Genomic DNA, 20,885 nt, shown 5'->3' on the forward strand with positions numbered 1-20,885 from the left:
ATATCCCAAATTGCTATAGAATCATCTTAAGATATGCAGAGACAGGAAACACCATACAATTAATTCCTGCGAGGGAAGGCGATACCAAAGTAAAGCAGAAGCTGAGAACAAATGCAAAATGCGTTTTCCTAACAATAGACATTGCTACAGTAAGAATGTATATATCATTGCATGTGTTCCCATTTCCTAGGACAAGACTCTCTAGCAAAGGCTAAAAAATAAGTCAGTAGAAGATAAATTAAGATGCAGCAAGGCAGTTATGCATGAACAAAAGGACACTTCAAGGAGAAAATATTTTACTTCCTACTTTGGTTCAAATTATGGCTCAGGAATGTCCCTTCCTCTGCACCTAGTGATACATTGCTAAAAATATCAAGCTGGGATATACTCATCTGTATACTATACAATACTATACAAAGATTTATATTGCATTTTGACATCTTACTAAAAAACACTGGCTTAGCCGCATTGCTGCATTTGTTGCCTCTATACAGTCCCCCCTTGCAAAATGTCAGCTTCTAAGCCTGGAGATGAAGGACAGATAATCACAATTCATTCATAATAATGACAAATGCATTATCACCATCGAAGTGTTCTGTAACTTTGAAGTTAAACTTTGTTCTTACTAGGCTACTCCATGTTAAACGTTAACAATTACAGAATTACTATCCCCTCCATACTCATATTTAATTGGTGGAGACAGAAAAAGGTCTTATTGTTACAAATACAGGTTAATGCAGAGCTGCATATTTTACAAGTGTTAGTGGAGAAACATGTTCTACAAGAGCACCTGTCCCTGTTCTTCAATTGCAGTTTGGTATCCATCTGTTGTTCCATATCAGATGTGTATATGCCTGCGAACCAATTATACCATGCATGCGTGTATTACATAACTTTTTCACAGTGTAATTTTAAGACTCCTAACAAGTCAGATGGACACAAAGCAGACAGTGTCTCTTTTCACTATTCTCATACACATCAAGATGAAGTGGAATGGCTGAATAAATGTGGTAGGTGCTCAAAAGTCATACATTTTATGTGTAGCATCCAACAAAGAACAGACTTTCCTTGGATCTCAATGTACATCATGTAACATTCAGCATTCTGAAAGAAAATATTACTTTCTTCCACCTCTTCAGAACAGAAGACAAAACAATTCCGGCCATACAAGTACAATGAATTTATCTTATCTATAAGAAAGGCTTGCTGGGACTAATGAATGCTGGCATCTAACACCATCTGGAAAGCTGCATGTTCTCCGCCCTCTTCCATAAAGAAATGCTCAGAATCATCTGGTAAGAAAGAGACAAGGCCTAGGACAATAAAGCAGACTTTATTGGAAGTGCCAAGGGCCACAACAATCAAAGCCTTCTCAAAGAACATGAGGTCTGTGTGAGTGCTAATAGACAACAGCTTAGCTAACACTTCTTCTGCCTCTTCTAATTCTTACCTGCAATCATTTTTTGAGAATGCAGGCTATCACCCCAATTTCCGATATGCTCACAGTAATTCCACCCTGGTCTTTATTTGTATCCAACACCTGGGGCATGTTTGTTAAGAGGATAAGCTAAAAGCAGGTGAAGTTGCTGTTTGCTGTATGCTTTCCATTGAGAGAACAATGGGCTGTGCAAAATGCAGCAGCAGAGGCAAGAGGCGGCATCAGTATTCCAAAGTCTTGCTTGTCATCTGAGTTTGGCACTAGCCAAGCCGATAACGCCATTTCACTTCCCGGACAACCGTTCCTCCTTTCGCTTTGTTAAGATGTACTTGAAGAACTCATACACAGACCATGCAATAGCTGTGGAGGGCATCTGGTAAATGACACGTGCCTGAACCCCACGGAAATAGGCAGCTAGCCCGCCCACGCGGTACACCGTCCTGAATGCGTGAGCCATACCTGTGATGTGCCCACTGATGTTGGTATTCAGTGCCAAGGCTTCCTGTGTATTCAGCAATGTTTTACAAACGTCCAAAGGTGTGGTGGCAGCAGCTGCAATGGCACCTGCACAGGCACCTGCCACCATGTGGGAACTAGGGTTGTACTGTCTGTGGGGGTTGAGGTGCTCCTGTAGAGATTCATATGCCATGAAATGGATAGCCTGAAAGGGGATGTTCATGGTCAGCTGAGTGGTATAGCTTCGGTAGAAAGCTCCTGCCCCTTCATTGCACCACACAGCACGAACACAGTCTGTTACTCGTTGGTATGGAGAATTGTACATCTGCATTCTTTGTTTTACCACTGGAAATGGATGATAACCGCAATCCGACCATATTGAAAGATGGGAAAGAAAGAAAGAAGAAAAAAAAACCTCTAATGAATAAAGAAGTATAAACAGTATGCATTCAGTGTATACACACACACACCAGTATTCAATACACTCCTCACATAACCCTCAGTACTTGAATATACTATCAATCTATCAAGCCTTATACAACTGCATTAAATCAGCAGGCCCAGGTGCCCTCTTTCTAGATTGTGGAAATATTTAAAGACCAGTAGAATGAGTTTTGGTTTTCTTATAGAAAGCAAGGAACATGTAGCCACATTACAATATAATTTCCATTCACTTTTTCATGTTTATAATAGGGCAAGACCATATGGTTGAGGAAAGCTTTTTCTGCAGTGGCCCCTGCTCCATGGAACAGCTTCCCTTCAGAATTCAGAATGGCCCCAACCCTGCTAGCCTTTTATAAGGTCCTAAAAACCTGGCGATGCCCCCAAGCCTGGAGTGCTGAATGTGCCAAGGGCCCTGTTAACTGGCCAATGCCTTGCTCTTGTATATCTTGAATTAGATTTTAATGGGTATTTTTTGCTGGTTTTACTATTTTAAAACAAAGGTTTTTTAATATTTAATCATAATATATTTTCTGAATTGTAAACAGTCATTGATGAAGATGGGTGGACACAGAAATTGGACAAACAAACATATTCCAGTCAATGTAATCCATCATTCAAATAAAATTTGTAGAAATAGTTGCTCTGTCTCCCTTTCTTCTCACAAACAAGGGAATGTTTCCTGGTGATAACAAAAATAATTATCTTCATAAAAAGATGGAGCATACAGGAAAAAGCAGTATTACCTTCTGCTGGATTCATGGCTGCATCATGAAGCAATGTTGCCACACAGCCTGCTGCGCCTGCAAGACAAGGACTGTTAAATATGAAAATAAGTTGAGATGAGACCAATGAGGGTCTTAATGAGATCCCATATTAGGCCATCAAAATATTATATATGTGAAAACAGGGACATAAGCCATTCCTTCTGAGGGACAAGTAGTTTATGCAGAAGTAAGCCTCAATTTTCAATGAAAACAGCAGAAATAATCAAGACTGTAATACAATGTTTCTCCAAATTAATTTCATTTACACACCAGAAAAGAAGAGGAAACAAAATATCTTCTGAACACCTTAGTTAAGATCTTTGTAATTAATATGAAGCAGACAAAAGCTAAGATTATTCTACTATGAGTAAGCTGCGCAGCATTTCAGTTTTGATCTTCTACAAGTGTTTCAGAAAGAGTGAAAGCAGGGGCAGAAAGGAATATAACTCAGGAAAAGGTCCAGCTACTTTGCAATGTTGCAGGCAAATGCCAATTTCATACTCCTTCTCCTTCTGCAGCATCTTTTGGATCCTGAATCTGAAGTATTGCATAAATCTACTATTTACATTCTTATAAACAGTCTTTGACTTTTGACCATTCATTTAGTGACTGTTCAAAGTTACAACAGTACTTAAAAAGTCTATATTTGCACTTACAACCATTGCACCACTCTCATGTTCACAAAATTGCAATTCAGGCATTTGGCAACCAGCCTACTTTTATAACCTATGCCCCACAGTCATGATAGCTATTTGTAACCTTTTTTGCCAATTTGCAGCAAAAAACGCCTATTCAAAAGAATTAATTTACACTTATGACCATGGTGTTTGCTTAATGACTGCAGATGTACTAACAACCACGTTGATTCACTGACCATCGTAACAATGATAATAACGTTGGGTTTGAATCAACTTATGACTACAACTTAAGATGGAAATTCTGATCCCAATTGTGATCATAAGTCGAGGACTATCTATACTATATTTCTCCTAAAATGTCAGTAAGATGCAGGTGATGAGTTATGTCTGAGATTTTAGGAGATAATGTACCACAATTGGATGATCAGAGATTTAGTACCGTAGAAGCATTAGAAATAAGCTATTCTTAGGAAGCAGATTTGACTAATCGAATGCAAGGGCACCTGTTACAGCAAGCTTGGAATTCTCCTCATTCAATTAAGTTGCTAAAAGAGGCACTGAGGCAAATACAAGCATATGTATTTTAAAGACGTAAGTATGCAGAAATATATGCAAACAGAATCACAGTCACTCTTCTACCACATCACTTTCTTACATAAGATACAAAAACATGCCAGAAACCTTATTTTCCCATTTTAATACCTAAATCCCTACAGACCACATATTGCCCAAAGAGACATTCTGCTAGCATAGTTTTGCTGCAAGCAGAATTCAGCATCATGAAAGAATGTCCATAGCCTTGAGGGTTCAGAGAGTACTAATGCCAGAATAATAAGAATAAATCTGGCATCTTCTCACTCTGAGCCCCAAGTGGTACAACTAGAACCCCAGGATGGGGTTAGGAGGCAGGAAGGGATAATACCGTTGGCCACGTGACTATTGCCCCCAGCATGGATAAGGTTGGTAAGTGTCTTTTTCAATTTTTCGTAGCAGGCGAAATACAAGGCATGAGCAGGACCAGCCCCTGTAGCTGTGATGTTCAATCCTCGCATAGGTCTCCAGATCCCTTCAGTTCGCACAATCCGCCACAAAGCCTCCAGCACATTCCGGTAACGAGCAGCAGGTTCTGGTTGCAGGCTTTGCATCCTTGTCTGCCGGTGCGGGAATGGGGGGAGGAGGGGGGAGCAGGTTAAGAGATGTTTAGAGATTTACTCAAATAAGTTCTCCCAGCCAAACTCTGTCCACCCACTTCCCGTTTACAAACCTTCAGCATTTGAGTCTCTGCTTTAATTCTGCTGTACGCTCTCTCCCTACTTACATGTGATTTTTGCAGACAATATGATTCAGTGAAAGGTGTCTGGAAATATAATAAACTTCCAAACAATCCCACCCACCCGCAAACATCTCCTATGCAATGGCTGAGTCCAATCCCTTTTGCCGGCAAAAAGGGACGAGTCTGAGAGGGAAGAAATAGATCCCAGCTGGTGGCAATGCTTCTTAACTGTCATTCTCAAGTTCGGGACTCAGAAGTCTGCCCATTGCCACTTCCGCGGCCAACCGCAAAAGACACCATTACTTGTTGCTCCCGCTTCTTCTTGGCCTAATTCACAGTAACCACCCCGAGACGCGCATCCCTTTGACCTTCGGCCAGATCTCCTGGTCGCTCATTGGAGCCATTCGGAGGGAGCCGAAGGATTCCCCTCCAACCGGTCAATGTCCGACCTCACGGAGAAAACACCCGCGAGGAGCCCTGCGTGATCCTGCTCCAGCCCTCCTCGAAGACATCCCCTGTCCCTGGTCCCTGCCCGCCCCGCCGCCCCTCGGAGGCACCACCGCGGGTCGCCGCTTTTCCTCACCTTGACACAGTCCACGGGGTACATAACGCTGTGCTCCAGCACCCCAGCCACAGCCCCTGCGAGCATGTGGGTGGAAGCGGCGGAGCCGCGGGGCAGGGCCTCGTAGTCCGGCTCCCGGCCGGTTTCCGTGTCCGTTCCTGTCCCCCCCGCCCCGCCGCCCCCCGAGGGCCACGGCCACACCCAACCCGACCCTCCCCCGCCATCCCCGCCCAGCAGCAAGAGGAGCAGGCGGCCCGGCGCCACCGCGCCCCGCTGACCGGGCCCCGCCGCGCCGCCTGCCCCCAGCTCCATGGCGCCTCCGTCGAGTCGGTTACGGGATACCCCACTCGGTCCTGCGGCTCCCGCTCAGTACATCCCGCCTACCGGCACTGCGGATTGGCGGCGGTCCGTGTTCGCGCCGCCTTAGGCCGACGTGAATTGGTCGGTTGGCAAAGGCCGGCCTTGAGCCCCGCCTATCAAAAAAAGGTATTCGGCGATGTCCCTTTGACCTTTTGTTCTCTCCTCACCCCATTGGGCATCTCTCCGTCCAACGCGCTCTACGTCGGAAAAGGGAACAGTCATTGGCTACGCTGCCTGTCATGCTGGAAGTCAGCCTGCTAAGAAGGGATGGCCGCTTTTTATGGCGCGTGTGGTTTGTTTGGAGAAGCTGGTTGGTTTGACTTTGAAGATGACGCTGCCTCTGACGGCGTGTGCCTTTGGGGCTCGCCAGGGGGGGCCGCCGAGCGCGGGCTCATCGGGGATTCCACGGCGTCGCCAGCTCCTCAAATTTAGGCTGACAGCGAAGCCGATCGAGCTGAACTTTCGAAAGCGTCTCCTTTAGGCCCCCGAATTGGGCAACGTTCTCGTGACGTCAGCTCCTGAAACTGGAACACCCGCCCTCAGCCGAAACCGGCCCCTGCATTGGCCAGTGACGTTCCCGAGACTACGGTTGCTTAACGACGCTTCGGGATTGCGTGCCGGGAACGGAAAAGTCCTTCCGAGTTTGCGAGCTGATTGGATAACAGGGTTAGAAGGCGGGGCCGTGACTGCCGGACTGCTCAAAGCGGCCGCCCTGGGCCCGCTACGTCAACTCCAGCCCCGTTCTCCCATTGGTCGCCTCTCCCGAGCTCGCTCGTCCTGAGGACGTGGCTGGAAAGCGAGTCCCGGGCAGAATCTGAACGGAGGAAAGCGCGGCAACGGTCAGTCCGGTGAGTGAGTGCCGACGAAGAGGGATACACCCCGGAGGGCGGGAGATCCGGGACCCTCCGATTCAGAGGCGCGAAGTGGCCCGGGTCTTTCGGGGCCATCCTCGGCAGGGGAGTCGGGGAGTCGCTGGGCTCACATCCTCATCCTGCCTTCCTCCTCTATAAGCTCCGGGATCCTGTGGCGGAAAGGCAAGAGATGCGACTCCCTGCTGGAGGCCGTAGAGGACGCTGACAGAACCTGGACAGCGGGGTGACCATATGGCCAGGTGAGGTGACGGGAATGCGGGACGGGTGAGGTGACGGGAAGCCTCTGAACATGCCTTCCTTATGGTCGGCCCCTCCTTTTCCCCCACCCGAGGCAAGGTCTGCATCCTCCCCACACGGCATGAGAACGGTTGACTGAGCCTTTTAAGGGGGGAAAAAAGCCCCCAAACGGTGGTGTCTCGGCTGCTGCTTCCTAGGTTAGAGTGGGAAATAATCTTATGTCCGAATTTTGAGGGGAAATATGCTTCTTTTCCCACCCCTTCGGTCTTAGAAACTGGCCCAGCGCAGTCTGGCTGACATCCAGGACTGTTCAAAGATCACCCTCTGTGCCTGCCAGGCGGAGAAGGTGACTGTATGATTCCTGTGGGTGTGGAAAGTGGGTGATAAGCTTCCTCCTTGCTATTCGGTTGGGAAAAACAAGGCTGGCACAGAGGTAGGACGAGACTTCCAGGAGAAAAAAAGAGAGATGATATAATGCAGCCTTACATAGCTATGTCAACACAAAAGTATTATATGGCTGCTGGTGGGAATTCTGAAAGCTGCTGTCCAATCCACTGGAGAAAAATGGGCTGAGGGAGGCAGATGTAAATCATTACAGTTGTACTCATGAAGGTAAGTCTCAGTACAATACAAGAGGAGGAATTGCAGTGGGTTGTAGTATAAGTCAGGGGTCTCCAACCTTGGCAGCTTTAAGACTTGTGGACCTCAACTCTGGGAAGTTGAAGTCCACAAGTCTTAAAGTTGCCAAGGTTGGAGACCCCTGGTATAGGTAAAAGCTTGGAAGTCTTCAATTACTCAAAGGATTTATATCCAGTATTTCAGCTGGTGGGATTTTGTTCTAATAAATACAATCCTCCTCTGTCCTCTTGCTTCCAATGAAAGCAATGGTGAAGTTACCAATGTTCAGGTACCAATTCTAACTATTATAAATATTTCAATCCTTCCTTCTGCCATAATCTGATGGAATGACTCCTAGGTGGCAGTTGATCCTCCAAGGATATTGAAAGTGGTCCTACTTTTATTTTCTTCCACTTCTATCATGTGGAAGAACGGCTGTCATAGATCTCTGGTGGGTGGGTGAAGAAGCTTCTCAGTGCTGTTGATGGCATAAAAGAACCAGTGCTACGGACTTTAATGTTCTTATATCTCTGAAACTCATATGTGTTCCCAGTTATATTCTATGCAACCTTATTGGAAGATTTCCTCCTATTCTAAATTTATAGCTTGGAACCAAATTGAATTTTTGTGGATATTAGAAACATGTACACTTGGCTTTTAAATACCATAGTCCAGCGTTTCTCAGCCTTGGCAAGTTTAAGACATGTAGACTTCAACTCCCAGAACTCCAGAATTCTGGAAGTTGAAGTCCACAACATCTTAAACTTGCCAAATTTGAGAAATACTGCTATAATCATTGTACTTATAAGCAACAGTGGTTGAGACTACACTCCAGTCTTTGGAAAAACTACTTTTTCTTTTTCCAGGATCAGTTTTTCCTGTCTGTGTCCAGCATCTTGGCACTTCACTCTGCCTTCAGTGAGTCTTTGTCTCCGTCAGCGTTTGGTCCTGGTACTCCTGTTATTTACAGTCTTTCTTCTACTGATTGTGGCAATTAAAAATCTGTGGCACTGGAAAACTGATTCTCGGGATAGGCAGTTTGAAAGGTAGGTAAATGAAGCATTGGGTTGAAATGAGACCTGCTAAGATAAAACAATGCTTTCCAGAGTGGTGGGGGTGAAAGAGCTGGAAGCTGCAGACAGGGGCCTAATTCCAAAGGCTGTTTGCAAACCAAATGTTTTGATGTGTGAAAATAAATTATTTGATTTCTGTAGCTGCCCATCTTGACAAATTACTCTGGGCGGCTCACGATTCAGAATCATTCACTACAATTAAAACACTGTAAAACAATACAAATAGTAACTATTAAAACACTAAATTAATTAAAACAATTAAAAATGATCTGTTTCTTTTCCAGCCAGTTACAAAACAGAAAGAAAAAGAAGGGATGATAGTGAGAGGAGAGGGAATTTGATCATTATTCCCTTCATCCCTTCTTATCATTGGCAAATTATTCCCAACAGATTACATCTGAGAAAATAGTCCTCAACAGAAAAATATTTCCATGGCTTTAGATAAATTTTATGGTTTTAAAATCCAAATCACATTGATTTGTTATACAAGATACCTATTCATTGTGGATAGCAATTTTATATTTATGCAGAAATAAGTCCAATCAAATCAATGCAGGTTATTTCTTAATAGGTATGGTTAGGACTACAATCTAATTAGATCTCAGTGTAAACCCTGTTGGAGAGAAAAGAAGATGGGCCAATCAAGTTATACAAATTTTAGAAAGAAACACCCCCCCACCCCCCAAACAATGTTGCTCCAATGGAGCACAAATAATCCAGTAAGGAGATATAAACAATATGCCCTAAAAAAACAGTTATATTGGATGTAAAAGGCACTTAGGATGTTTGTAACCAAATTCTGAAGATGTTATGTATACACAATATAAATTCTAAATTTCTCTATTTAGAGAATAGAAACTGATTTCCTATAAAAATTATCAAGGGAAGAAAATGATCACAATTTGTGTCATAAAATCTTTCTACCTGATTTTTTTCTAATCTTAGCAAGCAGAAAGATTTTAACTTTATTTTAAACACTGATTGAAATCTAAAACAAGTCAGAAGAGATTGTAATGCTTTCCCCCTCAATCCACATTCTCTTATTGATAGAAGTTAGCATTTGTCCTCCCACAGGTGGTGGGAAAAGAGCTATCTGAACTGAATTCAACTTGTATTTTCCCAATAGTAAAAGTGATCATGTTCTAATAATGCCACTTTTGGTGGCAGGGCGGGGGGACATGGTCACATTGGTTCTTCAGTTAATAGAATATGGGAAAGAAAATCTGCATTAAGAGCCCAAGATATGAAATGGAAATTCTTCATAAAAGGAAAACAATTTTGTTCCTGTGCCTGGAAGCTCATAGGGTCTGGATGGAATAAAATAGGCTGAAACTGAACCTCAGCAAGATGGAGCTGCTGTTTGTTCATTATGATTCCATTAAATCCCAGTGTAGTCTCTTGGGTAGCACTCACTGTCTCTAAAGGAATAGCTTGCTAACAAACGCACAGTCATGAAGTAGGCTTTGTTAGCTGCATTGTTCAGAAAGATAGTCCTCTTAGGACTAAGGGTGCTCCAATGCCCTAAAAACAGTTATATTGGATGTAAAAGGCACTTAGGATGTTTGTAACCAAATTCTGAAGATGTTATGTATACCCTGAATAAGTTTTTGCGGATAACTAAAACCATATTAAAATCTTCTATGAAAAGTCACTTTTGGTGGCAGGCGGGGACATGGTCACATTGGTTCTTCAGTTAATAGAATATGGGAAAGAAAAATCTGCATTAAGAGCCCAAGATATGAAATGGAAATTCTTCATAAAAGGAAAACAATTTTGTTCCTGTGCCTGGAAGCTCATAGGGTCTGGATGGAATAAAATAGGCTGAAACTGAACCTCAGCAAGATGGAGCTGCTGTTTGTTCATTATGATTCCATTAAATTTCAGTGTAGTCTCTTGGGTAGCACTCACTGTCTCTAAAGGAATAGCTTGCTAACAAACGCACAGTCATGAAGTAGGCTTTGTTAGCTGCATTGTTCAGATAGATAGTCCTCTTAGAGCTAAGGGTGCTCCAATCCCTGAATAACTGTTTTGCGGATGACTAAAACCATATTAAAATCTTCTATGAAAAGTCAGCTTATTTTCTGTGCTGCAAATTTACTCTTACATATTTTCACACAGTGCTAATCACTTTTCCACTTGCAGGTATTTAGCACGTTATCGCGCCTTGGAGGCAACAGACACAAAGGATCCAGCTCTGAGTTATGGGGTGGTTGTTGACTGCGGGAGCAGTGGGTCCCGGGTCTTTGTGTATTACTGGCCACCACACAATGGGAATCCACATCACTTACTTGACATCCGACAAATGCGAGATCACAGCAGTGAACCTGTGGTCAAGAAGATCAAACCAGGTTTGGAATGTTCTAATTACTTTCTGTTACAATAGGATTGGATTGAATTGAATTGAATTGAATTGAATTCTTTATTGGCCAAGTGTGATTGGACACACAAGGAATTTGTCTTTGGTGCAGACATCCATGAAAAGCAGTTGGCAGATCCCATAGTTGTCCTTGAGGTGCTGGTGTACAGCTGTACTTTGGCAAGAGATAACATTGATGTGACCTTGGCTTGTCACTTTTTATCTGTTTTTTAATTCTAACAGTTGTACAAACTAAAATATTTCACAAATTCTATTCAATGCAGTGTAAACATTCAGAGCAAGAATATAACTAGGATAATATTTTTTAATACCACTCTCTCTTAAAGTATGAACAAATCTGCAGCTCCATCTTTCTAAAGTTTCAGCCTATTTCTTAATAGTAATTAGCATTATTTCCCTTTTTTTCTGTATACATTTGCTCAATTTTTTTCTTCTTTCCCCCCACCATCTGGCGCTATGATGAACTATCTCTCCTTCTTTATTCTCTCTTTATAATGATTATAAATATGTATACTGGGGAAAGGAAAATTGATTGTTGTAACTGATTGTTGAATAATTGAATTAATTGATTTAATTGATTTATTAATAATAGTGACGGTTATACTTTCATTAGATATATAGGGAAAATAGTAAGAACATTAAGTATTATTTAATTAATAATTAAAGGATTTTATGTATTAATATTATAATTTATTGTGTGATCACAATTAATCCACTTGGGGACAAATGTAATACTGTTTGTGTTTAAGAATATCTAGAATAAGGTTAGATAAATACACATATTTATTTATAATATTTAAATATAGTTGGATTTGGAATGGAATATATATATATATATATATATATATATATATATATATATATATATATATATATATATATATATATATATATTACATGAAGTTATGTATAGAGGCTGAGCATAGACCTTACAAAATTATCTATGTGATTTAGAATTTGGATTTAAAATAATACAGTGATAATATTTTTATATATAAGTACTTATACTCCAGTAACCAGTTAAGAGCACAGCTATCCAGCAGATAGATAGATTAAGTAATTAGATACCGGTCAATCCTAATACAGAGATTCTATCACTAAATGTTAATTTGGGACAATATAATTAATATAGTACAACAACAGAAACAAATCTTTAAAGAAATGACTTCCACAACAACTACAGCTCTGAAAATTGGAAGAAAGGTCACCCGATGTTAACAACTACGTCAGCAACAGCTTTGCCCATGGCACAAAAACCATAGAAGAAACATTACCATTGGAGAAACAAGCTAACATCTCGAATGCCAACATCCAATCAATTTTGCTGACTTTACAGGAATCGATGATGAAGCTGCAAGAAACAATGATGAAAAACCATAACGAGACGAGAGCAGATATCAATGAACTAAAAGAGGAGATGGGGAAATTAAAAGCAGAAATGAAAGCGGATATCTCCAAAGTAGAGGACAAAGTTGGATTATTACAGCAGGCCTTGGAGAAAAATGAAGCAACAATAAAAGAGGTAGAGAAAAGGACTGAACGAACCGAAAGGAAATTAGAAAGGGTAGATGAAGAATTAAAGAATGTGAGTAAAGAAATGGAGGACTCACTGGTCTACCTAGAGATGGACAAGGCTGCTACATACTTGAGATTCCAAAATGTAGTGGAATCCAAAGAAGAAGACCTGGAACAACTAATGGCGAGAATACTGGCTGGACTATTGGAAAAGGATAAAGATGACATCTTAAGGGAGTTAGATGAAGTTTACAGGATTAGCACTAATTATGCGAGACGCCACAAATGCCCAAGAGAAGTCCATATACGATTTGCGAGAAGGAATGTCCGGGATATCATATATAGGATGTCAAGAGATGAAACAATCACGTATAAAGGCAAAGAAGTCTTGATTCTCAAACAAATACCAAGAAGAGTAAGAGAACAAAGACGAGACTACAAATTCTTAGCAGCTTACCTAAATCAGAAAAGAATCGTATTTAAATGGCTAATCCCAGAGGGGATGTTAGTTTTTTTGGAACGAAAGGAACATTAAAATAGACTCCATGGAAAAGGCCCAGGAATTTTATGAGCGATTGGTAGGTCTGGAAGACCAGAGCAGTAAGGATGAACTGGAAACAAACTCCCAGGAAGATCAAGGCTATCATAAGAACAGAGATGGAACTTTAGGAAATCAAGGAAATACTCATCTACAACAGGAGAGAGAAGAAAGTAGGACACATCTTCAGGCACAAGGAGAGACCGGAGCCATTACAAGAGAAAGAGCGAAACAGAATTAATTAAATGGAAGAAGAAAAGAAACGACTAGCAATTAATATAAATGGTTTAAACTCGACGATAAAAAGGAAAAGGATAATAGCTAAACTAATCAAACAAAATGCTGATATAATATGCCTACAAGAAACTCATATAAAGAAAACAGATGAAAAATACCTAGAATGTTCGAAATTAGGGAAGCTATTTACCACACCAGCAGACATGGGGAAAAAGAAAGGGATTGCAGTATATGTTAAAGAGGATTTGAAAGCAGATTTAATATGGTCGGATTCTGAGGGAAGAACTCTGAGGGCATTTATTCAGGGTCAAAAAAATCCACATACAGCTTCCGTATCTTAAATATTTCTTGAATAAGTTGTACAGCAAATTAATATGCTTAAAAGACTGCATTTTTTAAAAAAATGTTATTCTTCTTAAAGCTTTATAATTTACATTAATATTTCCTAATTGTAGTCAAAAATTTGGAGATCCCATCTTCATTAAGATATAACAAACCTTGTTTTATTTAAGTCTTTTTAACTAAAATTGAAAAAAATAAACTTTATATTTTTAATCAAATGAAAGGGAACAGAATGGGATAAAAATAGCAGTTTTGGTAGAGCAGGTATATTAATACCTGTAATTTAAATGAGTAAAATTTTATCACCTGAAAATTTATTCATTTTAAAAGGGTTTGGATATATAATATATATATTGTTTCCATTATTAGGGAGTGAAAAATATGTTTTTTAGATTTGTTCATACTTTTTAAGAGTGTGGTATTAAAAATACTGTTTTCTAAACTTCTATTACAAAGCCATCTGCTGTCTTAAGTTGTTTGATCTAGGGCTAGGCAAAGGAGACTAAAGAGCCAATTCTTTCCTTAAATAGGAATCTCTACACTGGCAAAAACTCCAGAGAAGGCTAATGAATATATGAAGCCACTGCTCACCTTTGCTGCTGCCTATGTACCCAAAGCCAAGCACAAAGAGACACCACTCTACATTATGTGTACAGCAGGCATGAGGCTGTTGCCTGACAAGTGAGTGATCAACAACTTTCTTAGACTTGATCCAGACTTTTCAGGGACTTAAAAGCAGGAAGTACTGGGCTATTAGATTGGGAGTGAATAGGGAAGATTGCAGAACTCTTGTATGTACAAATTTTTAGTAGGGTTTTAGCTATTCCTTCTTTTCAATTTCCAAATTTTGCCTACTGTAAAGCAACTCTGTTTAGCTGTAGTTAGTGGAGCTCTATTTCCACTACTACCCTGGCCCAATTTCTTTGTAGCTCTATATTAAAGCTCAAAGGTTTGCAAATTTAGAACTGAAAACTGTTCCAATAGAAAAAGATTGGATTCTTGCCACAAGGAGTGAAGTGACAAGTTTTCAAATTGATGGGAGATCCTGCTATTTTCTCTGGAAAGGTAAACAGAGCAGGGTGGGTAAATGTGTTAGGAGGAGATATTCTTCATATACTTATGGATATTTGCAGGCAGCAGGAGGCCATCCTGAAGGACTTGGTGAGGGACATACCCTTGGAATACGACTTCCTCTTCTCGGAATCTCAGGCAGAAGTGATTTCAGGGAAACAAGAAGGTGCGGATCCAAGTTTACTCTCTTCATGTTTCAGAGTGATGCAATAATATAAAGGATAGACTGAAGGTGTCTGTATGTAGTGAAATCAGATTTTGCTGGGATTGGTGGGTGGATTTGGTCTTGGAAAATTGCTTTCTGGCCCAATGTGAGCTGTTCTGTGACTTGCCTTGTTTTAGGGGTTTATGGGTAGTTGAGGTCAGCATGCTGCTCCACTTGCTGTTGATGTACCTGCCCCTATAAGGGGGTTCCTTTTCTAAAGCCATACAGAAATGGTGTTGGAGCACCAAAGCTTCTCTGCTGCTTCTGTGGGTCTGATGTTGCATTTTGTGTTCTTTCTCTTCCAGGTGTCTATGCTTGGATAGGCATCAACTTCGTCCTGGGTAGATTTGATCATGCGGAAGGTGAGATTTAGAGAAAGGTCTGTTGAAATATGGGGCCTAGTGAGTGGATGGCTGTTTTTTCATTGACACATGATGGAGGGAATTCTGTGCACCTCTTCATTCCTAGCAGGAGCAAGGAATTGGCTGTCCTATCTCATCTATACCCTTTTGTCTCCACAAAAGAACAGAAACAGATATAAAGTGAAACAGGCATAAACTCCTTTTCCCTTTCTCTTCCCCTGTTTTCTTTTTCTACAATTAGTAATTTATTCTTTCTCTCTTCTCTTTCTATTGGGCCATAGAGGAAGATGCACTGATTTCCGTGACCCTGTCAGGTCAAGAAGAGCCCATGGTCCGAAAAAGAACAGTTGGAATCCTCGACATGGGAGGTGCTTCCCTGCAAATAGCCTATGAGGTGCCAAGTTCAATCTCCTTTTCTTCCCCACAGCAGGTACATCTCTTGACTAGGGAGGCTTTGAAATGGGGGAGGGGGTCAGCTAAGTTTAGCTTTTTACCATTTTTCTCTCCCTTCTAGGAGGAAGTTGCCAAAAGTTTGCTTGCGGACTTCAACTTGGGGTGTGATGTGCAACACACAAAACATGTATATCGAGTCTATGTCAATACTTTCTTGGGCTTTGGAGGCAACTTTGCTCGGCAACGATATGAAGAACTGGTGCTGAATCAGACCATCGCTCACAACAGGTATTCTTGAGCTACTGAAATGATTTTCCGAGGGAATTCTTATTCATAATAAGGTTTTCTAGGGTTAGCAGTTGCACTTTCTGTTCCCCAGACCAAGGAAAGCCCAAAATGCAGTTGTGGAACAACTACAAGATGCTAATGAAGAGAAGGTGCAAACTGTACAGAAACCAATTATATACACAGAAAAATGGGCTTTTGGCATGGAAGATAATACTTAATCAGAAGACTCATTCTGTCTTCCTCTGTAAAGTGAAAGATTTTATTACAAATATTACTGCCCTGTGTTCTTCCTCTTGAACAATTCCCCCTTTTCCTGCTACATTATTTCAAATTAGTTATTCACCAAAGTTGGGATCAGAGACCGCAGGAATGATGCAAAATAATTCAGAGTATTTGTTATAGAAAAAGTCAATTGAGAATGCTCTTTCAGCATTTCAGATTTGCTAAAATGTTGCAACATTTTAAAAAGTGCCCTGCAATCCATCCAGTCTTCCAGGGAAGTTTGTAGGAAAGTCTTTAATAAAAAAAAATCACAATATATGGTTTATATACTGTAATGCAATATGCCAAAATCAGTCATATGGTTTATTCAATCTTAAGTATCAATCTTAAGTATCAGATCTTCACTGTTTCTGTCTTAACCAGGTCGTAATGATTGAATGATTGAATGTACTTCTGTACTACTAAACTTAAAATTGTGACTCTTAGCGGTTTATATTATAAAGTATAAAAACCAATGAAAATCCAAAACAGCCCCATTGGGCTGAATAGCAAGGCAGCTCTGAAGATAGTACTCCTATTGCTTCCACAGGTGATTATGTCTCTGGAGGTCAGCTTATATGCTGTTGTTGATTGTTGTAGTTTCAAATCTCAAGTTTCAGATACCTGTTATTAAGATGTGTATGTTTATATATGAGTGTTTATTTGTTTTAGGGAAAATCTGAGAAGTAACAAACTAGGTACCTGAATGAGGGCAAGGGAAAAATTGGTGTTCTGACCTGTTTTGGTGCCATGAATTGGGAATGCTGTCTTAATTTTTACAGATATATTTATTGATTTATTTGTTGTAGATTGCACGGTGTACAAATAGGTATGAATCCTGAAGTGCCAGTCTTAGACCCATGCCTGCCAATGGGACTAGAGGAGGTTGTGGATAAAGGTAGGCAGGCAATGCATGTCAGGGGTCAAGGTGATTGGAGAAGCTGTGCAGAACAATTGCGCCCCCTGTTGGCTGGAGACAACAGCAGTGGAAGTTCTTTGAGCAATTCCTATCAGGCATCTATTAATTTTGCAAACAGTGAATTTTTCGGGTTCTCAGAATTCTACTACTGCACTGATGATGTGCTGCGTCTAGGAGGACCTTATCAAAGCAGTACATTCACACGTGCTGCCCAAGTGAGTATGACTTTTGCCTTGATACAACTTTTGCCTGTGTGTCTCTTATTTTTTACACTAATCTCCCTTTGCTTTGCTACTCTCCAGGATTATTGTAGCCTGAGCTGGTCAGTATTGCTACAGAGATTCCATGACAAGCTTTACTCACCACATGCGGACCTCCACCGTGTTAAGTAAGGAGCCATTCTTGCCTTTTGCAGGAGAAGAACTGGGGGGTAGAAGATGTACTAAATCCATAATCTTATGTTTGCAGTGTTGGGACAAGAGCCTTAGAAATTACTAAGATGAGTCCCAGATCTGCATCCTTGTAATGAAATTGATATGTTCTGTTTGTAGGTACCAATGCTTCAAGTCAGCTTGGATGCACCAGGTTCTGCATGAAGGATTCCATTTCCCCAAAGATTACCCTAGCTTGCACACAGTGCAGTTGTTATATGACAGAGAAGTGCAATGGACATTGGGAGCCATTCTTTATAAAACCCGCTTTTTACCTCTCAGGTATTATACAATGTTATTTCCGGAGTTTTGTGAGTTTTCTCTAGGAGTCAGGTCATCTTGGGAACTCCAACATCAGCCTTTTGGAAGAATTTTCGGAGATATTTCCCTTCCTTTCATAAATTGTTTGTGAGATTTGAACTAACACAAGCCAAATCTTTGGGAATCTGGGACTTAAATTTTCTTCATGGATTTGAAGGTTTATTTACCTTCAATTTTTGGTAGCTGAAATCCTGCCACTTGACTTTCAGGTCAAACTAGTATATATGAACTGATGTGGAGGTTAGGTAGGACTGTAATCTTCTTCCACAGAATGGGTCCTTATAGAGTTCACACCTCTGGGAAGGCAGGTGATACAATATATGGAAGTATCCAGAAAGGGAGCCTTATCATAAGAAAAATGAGTGGGAGCTCTGTGTCATAGACTTTGCACCTCTCGTGAAATAAAAGGCACTACAAGTAAATAGTGTCAACATTCCCATTAAACAGCATCACACATTAGCAGGTATAGAATAATGTATGATTAAAGAAATTATTAAGCCTATAAACCATATGAGAAAACTGGGCCAGTTGCTTCCTAACCTCTCTCAAGGCTATTGATAAAATTGAGGGGGGGGGGGCAGGGTTTACATATAACACACTAAGCACTAGGGAGAATGTGATATACAAAAAGTATAACAGTAGCCAATTTCTATTCTGTTTCAGGGACATCCAACGGGAGAGCTTCCATCAGTCACACAGCTCTTGGCTCCATCTTTCCTTTGTCTACAATCATTATCTGTTTTTTGGGTGTATTCTTGTGGTGACGCTTGCAATTGGGCTTTACCTCCTCCGTCTGCGCCGTATCCACCATCAGCCATTGCAGTCAGCACCCCTTGATCTGCTATGGCTAGAAGAAGTTGTACCACTGCCAGCCCTGGAAGAAGGCTCCTGACAAAAGAATGCTATCCAGACTATCGCAGTGACTGTCCAGTGTTTCCTTATTGGCACTGGTTTTTAACAGGCCAAAAGCTGTGATTCCCTTTTTTCCCCAGTCCAAAATACTGTAGCACTCCTTCTTAGCCTCAGAGTGGCTGCTCAATATTATTTTATCCCAAGGGCCTTGGCTGCCAGGGGACCTCAGATTGTGTCTGAAGTTCCTAACTGGGATAGGACAATCATGTTGCAGGTGTTACAGGGCAAGGACCAAAGGTTCGCTTCCATCCCTATTGGAATTGGAAACAGTATCAATGCAAATAACCAAAGAAAACTTATCTGCTCAGGAAAAGGTGGGTGGGAGAACTTGCCACAAGATATTTGCAGGACCAAGCAGTTTTTCTGAGGGATCTTCTGCAAAGGAAAGTGAAGAGCTCATACTGGTGCTGCTTGCCCTCTGTTTTGAATAGAGGCTTCTTGTACCAGTGACAATGTTTTAAAATGTAGGATCCATTGGACAAAAAAACACTTTTAAAACCAGAAGAAAAAAGAAACTATAATTGGCTGCTACATTCTGCCTTCTTTTTCCACCTGTGATTTTCGAGGATTGAATTTTGCACATTCGGTAGAAAGCATGGAGATTCTGTCAGTTTCCCTATTACATACATGATGAAGGATGGCTCATTGGGGATGCTCCTTTCTTGGGCATTTCATCTATTCCTAGTACAGGTAATCCCCCAAGTATGGCCGTGCATTTAGTGAATTTTCACAAGAACAAATTTATTCAGAAAAGGCACTTACATTAGAAATTCAAAACTGTGATCAAAAAGAGACCTCTGTAGCCATGTGACTTGGATTCAGTCATTGCTGCAGCGGTGGCCATTTTAAATTCTGTGACTTCCCTTTGCCATTCAGGGTTACAACATGCAATTTCCTGAAGATGGCACAGTCCCACCCCTTGTCGCCGCCCTGCCCCCATTACATGGAAAACAAGATCCAGTGATTTTGCAGCTAGTGCTCAGTTTTTGGGTTTTTTTGGTTTTAATGCTACCCAGAGAGGCTTGTACTGATCAGCAGCAGTGTTTTTTTTTTTAAAGAGGTTTTAAATTGTCTCCAGAAGTTGTGGATTCCCCATCACTGGACGCTTTTAAGAAGAGACTGGATAGGCATTTATCAGTAATACTGTAGTATAGGTGTCTTGCGATAGCAATGGGTTAGAATAGATAACCTCAAGGTCCCTTCCAAATCTTGTTACTTGTTGCAAGCTGAGAGCTCTATAAATCCCTCCCACATCTCACTCTGGGTGCCAACCTGGAGACACTTGAGTTAATTAGTGGCACACACACACACACACACACAGTGTCTAGCTCCCTAGAGAGGCTTGAATTGACTAGCACTTTGTTTTTTGTAGTCCTTGCTTGCCTGGATAGGCTTGAGCTTAGCAGGGGCAAGTGAGTTCTGTAAATCCCTCCCCCCAGCTGCCTGGAGATGCTTGAACTGATTAGCAGCAAATGATTTTTTTAAAAAAGCAACTGCAAGCTAAGAGCAGAGGGAGCCTGCTTGGAGGCAATTTAGTTCCTGGACTGAAGGCTGCACCCGGAAACAATTGATGGGCAGCTGGGAGCAGTGGAGAATGCCTCTCAGCTCAGTTAACAATGACAATGATCAATTAACGAATCAGAGGAAGTAGTCAGATTTCATTCATTTAACAACCCATTTGATTCAACTGACAAATTTGATTTTAAAAATTCATAAAATTGAATCTGATTCATTTGAAGAAATTTTGTTTGACTTATGACTCTAATGGGCAGGCTCCATTAGGGTCATACCTTGAGGACTACTTGTTTTGCAGAAAACTATCTTGAAATACAGACCATTCTGGATAACTGAACTTCTTTCAACAGTGACTCTAAATCAACGGTGGGCTACATTTCATAATGTATTTGTTTGAATACTTGAAATCCAGTGAACTGTAGCAATAAATTACACTGAGCTATATAATCATAGTTTATTGAAA

At 41.1% G+C, this 20,885-nt stretch overlaps 2 protein-coding genes across 4 annotated transcripts; one reads left to right on the top strand and one right to left on the bottom strand.

Annotated features, from left to right (window-relative positions):
- Positions 1–1,314: 1,314 nt before the first annotated feature.
- Positions 1,315–5,963, bottom strand: SLC25A28 (solute carrier family 25 member 28). Its single transcript, XM_026677074.2, has 4 exons — positions 5,597–5,963; positions 4,663–4,891; positions 3,082–3,138; positions 1,315–2,239 (listed from the first exon to the last, which is right to left on the bottom strand). The coding sequence occupies exons 1-4, from the start codon at positions 5,885–5,887 to the stop codon at positions 1,722–1,724; spliced, it is 1,095 nt and encodes a 364-aa protein (XP_026532859.1). The 5' UTR covers positions 5,888–5,963; the 3' UTR covers positions 1,315–1,721.
- Positions 5,964–6,476: 513 nt separating this feature from the next.
- Positions 6,477–19,957, top strand: ENTPD7 (ectonucleoside triphosphate diphosphohydrolase 7). Of its 3 annotated transcripts, none has more exons than XM_087964749.1 (13): positions 6,477–6,774; positions 6,947–7,046; positions 8,529–8,708; positions 10,878–11,083; positions 14,275–14,425; positions 14,878–14,981; positions 15,326–15,382; positions 15,664–15,812; positions 15,897–16,063; positions 17,134–17,458; positions 17,546–17,631; positions 17,795–17,956; positions 18,659–19,957. In XM_087964749.1, exons 2-13 carry the CDS (start codon positions 7,039–7,041, stop codon positions 18,885–18,887), a joined length of 1,824 nt encoding a protein of 607 aa, XP_087820875.1. In that variant the 5' UTR covers positions 6,477–6,774; positions 6,947–7,038; the 3' UTR covers positions 18,888–19,957. The 3 variants fall into 3 exon arrangements, with proteins under 3 accessions (XP_087820875.1, XP_026532538.2, XP_087820876.1); XM_026676753.2 differs by having other exon boundaries at positions 6,655–6,791; XM_087964750.1 differs by having other exon boundaries at positions 6,655–6,791; positions 6,970–7,046.
- The last annotated feature ends 928 nt before the right edge of the window (positions 19,958–20,885 follow it).

Source organism: Notechis scutatus, chromosome 4 (genome assembly GCF_049901735.1).
Source record: "Notechis scutatus isolate UNSWTSFEM ecotype Mainland chromosome 4, rNotScu1.2, whole genome shotgun sequence".
NCBI lineage: Eukaryota > Metazoa > Chordata > Lepidosauria > Squamata > Elapidae > Notechis > Notechis scutatus.